This window comes from Hemitrygon akajei, chromosome 5, assembly GCF_048418815.1.
Source record: "Hemitrygon akajei chromosome 5, sHemAka1.3, whole genome shotgun sequence".
Lineage (NCBI taxonomy): Eukaryota > Metazoa > Chordata > Chondrichthyes > Myliobatiformes > Dasyatidae > Hemitrygon > Hemitrygon akajei.
Window position 1 is genome coordinate 4,433,616 of NC_133128.1, and position 9,797 is coordinate 4,443,412.

Consider the following 9,797-nt stretch of genomic DNA (forward strand, 5'->3'; position numbering starts at 1 on the left):
TGTAACGTGCCTCTCCCCCACGGGGTCACTTGCAACGTACCTCTCCCCTACGGGCTCACCTGCAACGTACCTCTCCCCTACGGGCTCACCTACAACGTACCTCTCCCCCACGGGCTCACCTGCAACGTGCCTCTCCCCTACAGGGTCACCTGCAACGTGCCTCTCCCCTACGGGCTCACCTGCAACATGCCTTTCCCCTACGGGCTCACCTGTAACGTGCCTCTCCCCCACGGGGTCACTTGCAACGTACCTCTCCCCCACGGGCTCACCTGCAACGTACCTCTCCCCTACGGGCTCACCTACAACGTACCTCTCCCCCACGGGCTCACCTGCAACGTGCCTCTCCCCTACAGGGTCACCTGCAACGTACCTCTCCCCTACGGGCTCACCTGCAACGTGCCTCTCCCCTACAGGGTCACCTGCAACGTGCCTCTCCCCTACGGGTTCACCTGCAACATGCCTTTCCCCTACGGGCTCACCTGCAACGTACCTCTCCCCTACAAGGTCACCTGCAACGTGCCTCTCCCCCACGGGCTCACCTGCAACGTGCCTCTCCCCTACGGGTTCACCTGCAACGTGCCTCTCCCCTACAGGGTCACCTACAACGTACCTCTCCCCTACGGGCTCACCTACAACGTACCTCTCCCCCACGGGCTCACCTGCAACTTACCTCTCCCCCACGGGCTCACCTGTAATGTGCCTCTCCCCCACGGGCTCACCTGCAACGTGCCTCTCCCCCACGGGCTCACCTGTAACGTGCCTCTCCCCCACGGGCTCACCTGCAACGTGCCTCTCCCCCACGGGCTCACCTGTAACGTGCCTCTCCCCCACGGGCTCACCTGCAACGTGCCTTTCCCCTACGGGTCACCTGCAACGCGCCTCTCCCCCACGGGCTCACCTGCAACGTACCTCTCCCCTACGGGCTCACCTACAACGTACCTCTCCCCCACGGGCTCACCTGCAACGTGCCTCTCCCCTACAGGGTCACCTGCAACGTACCTCTCCCCTACGGGCTCACCTGCAACGTGCCTCTCCCCCACGGGGTCACCTGCAACGTGCCTCTCCCCTACAGGGTCACCTGCAACGTACCTCTCCCCTACGGGCTCACCTGCAACGTGCCTCTCCCCCACGGGGTCACCTGCAACTTACCTCTCCCCTACAGGGTCACCTGCAACGTGCCTCTCCCCACGGGCTCACCTGCAACGTGCCTCTCCCCTACGGGCTCACCTACAACGTACCTCTCCCCTACAGTGTCACCTGCAACGTGCCTCTCCCCTACGGGCTCACCTGCAACGTGCCTCTCCCCTACAGGGTCACCTGCAACGTACCTCTCCCCACCGGGTCACCTGCAACGTACCTCTCCCCTACGGGCTCACCTGCAACGTACCTCTCCCCTACAGGGTCACCTGCAACTTACCTCTCCCCTACGGGCTCACCTGCAATGTACCTCTCCCCCACGGGCTCACCTGTCACGTACCTCTCCCCTACGGGCTCACCTGCAATGTACCTCTCCCCTACGGGCTCACCTGCAATGTACCTCTCCCCTACAGGGTCACCTGGCACGTACCTCTCCCCTACGGGCTCACCTGCAATGTACCTCTCCCCTACAGGGTCACCTGCAACGTACCTCTCCCCTACAGGGTCACCTGCAACGTACCTCTCCCCCACGGGGTCACCTGCAACGTGCCTCTCCCCTACGGGGTCATATTCTCACCTCCTTTACTAATCAAAGTCCAATATACTTCCTTACTCCCTCCAGCAACACACAGAGCACTGGAGGAACTGAGGGGGTCAGGAGGCATCTCTTGAGGCAGAGGGATGGTTGATGTTTCAGGTCACTCAAAGGGTCTTGACCAAAAGCACCGACTGCTCATTCCCCTCGATCGACGCTGCCTTACCTGCTGTGTTCCTCGGCACCCAGGATCTGTTGCCTAGATACCAGCTGAGGCAGCCTTGTGACTCCCCCTCCTCCATCTGTCGTCTCCAACCTTGATACTTCCCCCATCCCACCTTCACTCTCCCCTCGGCCTACCTCATTTATACTACTTATTCCCTCATCCCCACCTTCCCCTCTCTCTCTGCCCCATCTACCATCCACCTACCACCATCTCCTAACTTGCCCCTCCTCCACTGCCCCCACCCAGTCCACCAATCATCTCAGGCTCCTATTGCACCACACTGCCCTCTTCTCTCTATGCCGGTCTCTCCTCTCAATCCAGAAACATGACACTTCCTCTGCCTTGCACACAGACGCTGCCCGATCAGCTGAGTCTGGGCAGGAGATGGTGTGTTTGCAGGAGGACTCACCTTCATCGACGAGGATGGCCAGATGCCCGTCGGGAGACTGTCCCACACACACAATGTTCCTGTTCAGAGCCAACGGCAACGTCTCTGCTTTGTTACTGCAGGGGACCAAAACAAATCAAAGTAAATTCATTATCAATGTGCATACAATCAAATTTGCTTAATGTCATTTCCTGTACACAAGTATAATAGAGAACAAAATAATTGTCACTCCAGATCCGATTTCGCACAAAATAAACACAATAAGATTTTAAAAAAACTTAAAACACAGTAAATATAAATACACAAGATAACTTACGTACTGTACTAGATTGATCGTATGTCCATAAAGTGATGCTAGACATAAGGTACCTAAGGTGACTGACAGGAAATGATAAAGTAGTGGTGGTTGGGGGTGAGTTAGTGGGTGGAGGTGTTGATCAGCCTTATTGTTTGGGGAAAGTAACTGTTTGAGTCTCTGGTTCTGGTGTGGATGCTACGTAGCCTCCTCCCTATGGAGTGGACAAACGGTCCATGAGCAGGTGGGTGGGATCCCTCACGGTGTTGAAGACGTCACTATATACAACCCCAGCTGCACTGAGCACATCCATACTCACATCATGCTAGCGATGTGCAACAGACAGCACCCCAACAAGCTGCATCAGTGCACGGTACAGAAACTGCACGGTGCTGGACACAAGGATCTACAGCACATAGTCGATACTGCCCGGTGCATCACCAGCCTACCCACCACCGGGGGCACTGGGTGCTCAGTTTTCCCCCAGGGTCCAAAGACAGACCGGACAAATTGTCCTGTGACTGGGTTAGGGTTAAGTCGGGGTTTGGAGTTGCTGGGTGGCAAGGTTCAAAGGGCCGAATGGCCCACTAGGGCTGCACCTCTAAATGAAATAAAATAGATATGGGAAAGGGCCAGCAGGATCCCACCCACCCTGCTCGGGGATTGCTTGCCCCACTCCCATCAGCTGCAATCTTGGCGTTCCCACCACTGTTTGTAAGGAGTCTGTACGTTCTCCCAATGAGCGCATGGGGTTCCTCCCACAGTCTGACCTCCTTGTGGCATTGCCCTGTACGGATGTAACATCACACCCCAACTCCTGCACCGAACACTCTGACTGATAAAGACCAGCGTCAAAAATCTACACCACCACCCTATCCACATGCATTTTCACTTTCAGAGAACCATGAAGCTGCACCCCAACCTCCTTCAGTTCTACAACACTCCCCAGGGCAATGTGTATATCCTGTCCTGGATTAACTTACCAAAATTCAATGCCTTGCCCTCGACCGTATAAAACTGCCAGAGGGGCAGCAGATGGTCCAGGTTTTGAAGGGCGGTATTCACCCACGGCTGGGGACACTGTTTATCACTCAACACGTTGATGCAATCACAAGGAAAGCACACTAGTGGCTATACATCATCAGGAGTTTGAGAATCAGTATGTCAGCAAAGTCATTCGCAAATTTCTAGAGATATATCATGGAGAGCATTCTAACTGGCTGCATCACAGTCTGGTATGGGGGGGGCCACTGCACAGGATTGATAAAAGCTGCAGAAAGTTGTAAACTCAGCCTGATTCATCATGGGCTCTAGCTTCACCGGTATCAAAAGGCAATGCCTCAAAAAGTCAGCATCTATCATCACCAATCTCCATCACCCAGGACAAACCCCCTTCTCATTTCTACCATCAGGGAGGAGGCACAGGAGCCTGAAGTCTCACACTCAACGATTCAGGAACAGCTTCTTCCCCTCTGCCATCAGATTTCTGAATGGACATTGAACTCATGGACACTTCCTCACTATTCGTTTGCAATTTTATTGTAAAAGTTGATTTATTACCAAAGCATGTGTCCACATACAACTCTAAAATTTGTCTTGATTTTGTGATATATAGTAACACTACATCTGATATAAAAAACAAGATTTCACAACATCTGTCACCGGTAATAAACCCAATTCTGAAACTGAGCACAGACTATATTGGCATATCAGAGCTCACTATGGTCTCCTGCTATCGTAGGCCCTTCAGCCCATTATCTCCATGCTGACCACCTCCAGCAATACCATGAATCTGCACTTGGCAGTAGCCTCGTACGCTTTGGCTTATCTGGATATTTAAATATTGTGAGCCTCTAGGAGCATCCTCTTGGGCTGACCACCAACCCCACCCCCACCCTGCAGGAAGCAAGAGCCTCAGATCACTCCCACTCACTTCTTCAGGTCAAAGACAGACAGGCGGTTCCCCACTGGGCTCAGCACTGAACTCCCGTCCGGCGAGAAGTTCAAGTTCCCTTTCCGGTAAACTGTCCCCAGAAGGTTGGAGAACTGCAGGGCAAACACAACACTGTCACTCAGGGCGAACCCGACGGGGTTGAGAGTTCACAGCAGGGGTCGGAGCGAGTTGGGGGAGAGGTCAGAAGAGGGGCATTGAGATTAGGGCGGGGGGGGATAGATGTACTATTGGAGCAGGAGAGAGGTGAGAGTAGGGAGATGGTGGTAGAGGTGAGAGGTCAAAATAGGGGCACAGAGCGTAGGGCAAGGAGAGAGGCAAAAGGTCACAGTAGGGGCACATGGGGCGGGGGCACGGGCAGATGGTTTGGGCTTGGGGAGAGGTGGAAGATTTGAGCAGGGGAGTAGTGAGAAGTCTGGGCAGAGCCATGGGTCAGGTCAGTGGTCAGTACAGCAGGGTGGAGGGGGGTTGTTTGGAGGGGATGGGTGAGAGCTCGGCCCGGTCGGGGACAGGGCTAGTGCAGATATAGACTGGGGGATTAAATCCCCCGTTCCCTACCCGACACCTCCCTCCACCCCTCCATCTTCTGCGACTCCCGGTCCCTGAACCAGGTTCTTGCAGCCCAACAACCTGGCCCAAAACCCTCACCACCCACCCACCACAGTCCGTAACCCCTGTGACCCTCCACCCCATGGGACCCCTCACCCACCCACCACAGTCCGTAACCCCTGTGACCCTCCACCCCACGGGATCCCTCACCCACCCACCACAGTCCGCTACCCCCTGTGACCCTCCACCCCACGGGACTCCTCACCCACCCACCACAGTCCGTAACCCCTGTGACCCTCCACCCCACGGGACCCCTCACCCACCCACCACAGTCCGTAACCCCTGTGACCCTCCACCCCACGGGACCCCTCACCCACCCACCACAGTCCGTAACCCCTGTGACCCTCCACCCCACGGGACCCCTCACCCACCCACCACAGTCCGTAACCCCTGTGACCCTCCACCCCACGGGACCCCTCACCCACCCACCACAGTCCGTAACCCCTGTGACCCTCCACCCCACGGGACTCCTCACCCACCCACCACAGTCCGCTACCCCCTGTGACCCCCCCACCCCACGGGACCCCTCACCCACCCACCACAGTCCGTAACCCCTGTGACCCTCCACCCCACGGGATCCCTCACCCACCCACCACAGTCCGCTACCCGTAACCCTCCACCCCACGGGACCCCTCACCCACCCACCACAGTCCGTAACCCCGGTGACCCTCCACCCCACGGGACCCCTCACCCACCCACCACAGTCCGCTAACCCCTGTGACCCCCCCACCCCACGGGACCCCTCACCCACCCACCACAGTCCGTAACCCCTGTGACCCTCCACCCCACGGGACCCCTCACCCACCCACCACAGTCCGCTACCCCTGTGACCCTCCACCCCACGGGACCCCTCACCCACCCACCACAGTCTGTAACCCCTGTGACCCCCCACCCCACGGGACCCCTCACCCACCCACCACAGTCCGCTACGCCCTGTGACCCCCCACCCCACGGGACCCCTCACCCACCCACCACAGTCCGCTACCCCCTGTGACCCCCCCACCCCACGGGACCCCTCACCCACCCACCACAGTCCGCTACCCCCTGTGACCCCCCACCCCACGGGACCCCTCACCCACCCACCACAGTCCGTAACCCCTGTGACCCTCCACCCCACGGGACCCCTCACCCACCCACCCAACGGGACCCCTCACCCACCCACCAGAGTCCGTAACCCCTGTGACCCTCCACCCCACGGGACCCCTCACCCACCCACCACAGTCCGTAATCCCGGTGACCCTCCACCCCACGGGACCCCTCACCCACCCACCACAGTCCGCTACCCGTAACCCTCCACCCAACGGGACCCCTCACCCACCACAGTCCGTAACCCCTCACCCACCCACCACAGTCCGTAACCCGTGACCCTCCACCCCACGGGATCCCTCACCCACCCACCACAGTCCGCTACCCGTAACCCTCCACCCCACGGGACCCCTCACCCACCCACCACAGTCCGTAACCCCTGTGACCCTCCACCCCACGGGACCCCTCACCCACCCACCACAGTCCGTAACCCGTGACCCTCCACCCCACGGGATCCCTCACCCACCCACCACAGTCCGCTACCCGTAACCCTCCACCCCACGGGACCCCTCACCCACCACAGTCCGTAACCCCTCACCCACCCACCACAGTCCGTAACCCCTGTGACCCTCCACCCCACGGGATCCCTCACCCACCCACCACAGTCCGCTACCCCCTGTGACCCTCCACACCACGGGACCCCTCACCCACCCACCACAGTCCGTAACCCCTGTTACCCTCCACCCCACGGGACCCCTCACCCACCCACCACAGTCCGTAACCCCTGTGACCCTCCACCCCACGGGACCCCTCACCCACCCACCACAGTCCGTAACCCGTGACCCTCCACCCCACGGGACCCCTCACCCACCCACCACAGTCCGTAACCCCGGTGACCCTCCACCCCACGGGATCCCTCACCCACCCACCACAGTCCGCTACCCGTAACCCTCCACCCAACGGGACCCCTCACCCACCCACCACAGTCCGTAACCCGTGACCCTCCACCCCACGGGATCCCTCACCCACCCACCACAGTCCGTAACCCCTGTGACCCTCCACCCCACGGGACCCCTCACCCACCCACCACAGTCCGTAACCCGTGACCCTCCACCCCACGGGATCCCTCACCCACCCACCACAGTCCGTAACCCCTGTGACCCTCCACCCCACGGGATCCCTCACCCACCCACCACAGTCCGCTACCCCCTGTGACCCTCCACCCCACGGGACCCCTCACCCACCCACCACAGTCCGTAACCCCTGTTACCCTCCACCCCACGGGACCCCTCACCCACCCACCACAGTCCGTAACCCCTGTGACCCTCCACCCCACGGGACCCCTCACCCACCCACCACAGTCCGTAACCCGTGACCCTCCACCCCACGGGACCCCTCACCCACCCACCACAGTCCGTAACCCCGGTGACCCTCCACCCCACGGGATCCCTCACCCACCCACCACAGTCCGCTACCCGTAACCCTCCACCCAACGGGACCCCTCACCCACCCACCACAGTCCGTAACCCGTGACCCTCCACCCCACGGGATCCCTCACCCACCCACCACAGTCCGTAACCCCTGTGACCCTCCACCCCACGGGACCCCTCACCCACCCACCACAGTCCGTAACCCCTGTGACCCTCCACCCCACGGGATCCCTCACCCACCCACCACAGTCCGTAACCCCTGTGACCCTCCACCCCACGGGACCCCTCACCCACCCACCACAGTCCGCTACCCCCTGTGACCCTCCACCCCACGGGACCCCTCACCCACCCACCACAGTCCGTAACCCCTGTGACCCTCCACCCCACGGGACCCCTCACCCACCCACCACAGTCCGCTACCCCCTGTGACCCCCCCACCCCACGGGACCCCTCACCCACCCACCACAGTCCGTAACCCCCGTGACCCCCCACCCCACGGGACCCCTCACCCACCCACCACAGTCTGTAACCCGTGACCCTCCACCCCACGGGACCCCTCACCCACCCACCACAGTCCGTAACCCGTGACCCTCCACCCCACGGGATCCCTCACCCACCCACCACAGTCCGTAACCCGTGACCCTCCACCCCACGGGATCCCTCACCCACCCACCACAGTCCTTAACCCCTGTGACCCTCCACCCCACGGGACCCCTCACCCACCCACCACAGTCCGCTACCCCCTGTGACCCCCCACCCCACGGGATCCCTCACCCACCCACCACAGTCCGCTACCCCTGTGACCCTCCACCCCACGGGATCCCTCACCCACCCACCACAGTCTGTAACCCCGTGACCCTCCACCCCACGGGACCCCTCACCCACCCACCACAGTCCATAACCCCTGTGACCCTCCACCCCACGGGACCCCTCACCCACCCACCACAGTCCGTAACCCCTGTGACCCTCCACCCCACGGGACCCCTCACCCACCCACCACAGTCCGCTACCCCCTGTGACCCCCCACCCCACGGGATCCCTCACCCACCCACCACAGTCCGCTACCCCTGTGACCCTCCACCCCACGGGATCCCTCACCCACCCACCACAGTCTGTAACCCCGTGACCCTCCACCCCACGGGACCCCTCACCCACCCACCACAGTCCGTAACCCCTGTGACCCTCCACCCCACGGGACCCCTCACCCACCCACCACAGTCCGTAACCCCTGTGACCCTCCACCCCACGGGACCCCTCACCCACCCACCACAGTCCGCTACCCCCTGTGACCCCCCACCCCACGGGACCCCTCACCCACCCACCACAGTCCGCTACCCCCTGTGACCCCCCACCCCACGGGATCCCTCACCCACCCACCACAGTCCGCTACCCCTGTGACCCTCCACCCCACGGGATCCCTCACCCACCCACCACAGTCTGTAACCCCGTGACCCTCCACCCCACGGGACCCCTCACCCACCCACCACAGTCCATAACCCCTGTGACCCTCCACCCCACGGGACCCCTCACCCACCCACCACAGTCCGTAACCCCTGTGACCCTCCACCCCACGGGACCCCTCACCCACCCACCACAGTCCGCTACCCCCTGTGACCCCCCACCCCACGGGATCCCTCACCCACCCACCACAGTCCGCTACCCCTGTGACCCTCCACCCCACGGGACCCCTCACCCACCCACCACAGTCTGTAACCCCGTGACCCTCCACCCCACGGGATCCCTCACCCACCCACCACAGTCCTTAACCCCTGTGACCCTCCACCCCACGGGACTCCTCACCCACCCACCACAGTCCGTAACCCCTGTGACCCTCCACCCCACGGGACTCCTCACCCACCCACCACAGTCCGTAACCCCTGTGACCCTCCACCCCACGGGACCCCTCACCCGATAACCGAACTTCATCCCGGCTTCACACTCTACACACGCGGTGACGATACTATACACGCGCTTCCGGTTTCGGGGAGACCCACTTCCGCCCCACTCTCAGTCACGCACTTCCGGGTCTAGTCCCGCCCCGCTCCTAGTGCAGGTTTAATTTTTTTTGTAATTTATTTTTTATTGAAGTTTATCATCAAACAAACATTTCCGTAAGATGTATTTCAGATACTGCACATATATATCATATGTCACAAATCTCCACATAATAATTATCTGAGAAAACTATGTACGAATAGGG

At 60.6% G+C, this 9,797-nt stretch overlaps 1 protein-coding gene across 2 annotated transcripts in view; it reads right to left on the minus strand.

Annotated features, from left to right (window-relative positions):
- The window catches only part of pwp2h (PWP2 small subunit processome component), a 59,618-nt gene extending 50,032 nt beyond the window's left edge, over positions 1 to 9,586 (minus strand). For both annotated transcript variants that reach the window (XR_012098861.1, XM_073044755.1), the window contains exons 1-3: positions 9,506 to 9,586; positions 4,515 to 4,627; positions 2,308 to 2,402 (exon numbers count right to left, since the gene is read on the minus strand). Coding sequence is in view for 1 of the 2 variants with exons in the window: in XM_073044755.1 (XP_072900856.1) it covers positions 2,308 to 2,402; positions 4,515 to 4,627; positions 9,506 to 9,523 (226 nt within the window). In the remaining variant the exon portion in view is untranslated. The remainder of the gene's footprint in view (positions 1 to 2,307; positions 2,403 to 4,514; positions 4,628 to 9,505) is intronic.
- Positions 9,587 to 9,797: the final 211 nt, after the last annotated feature.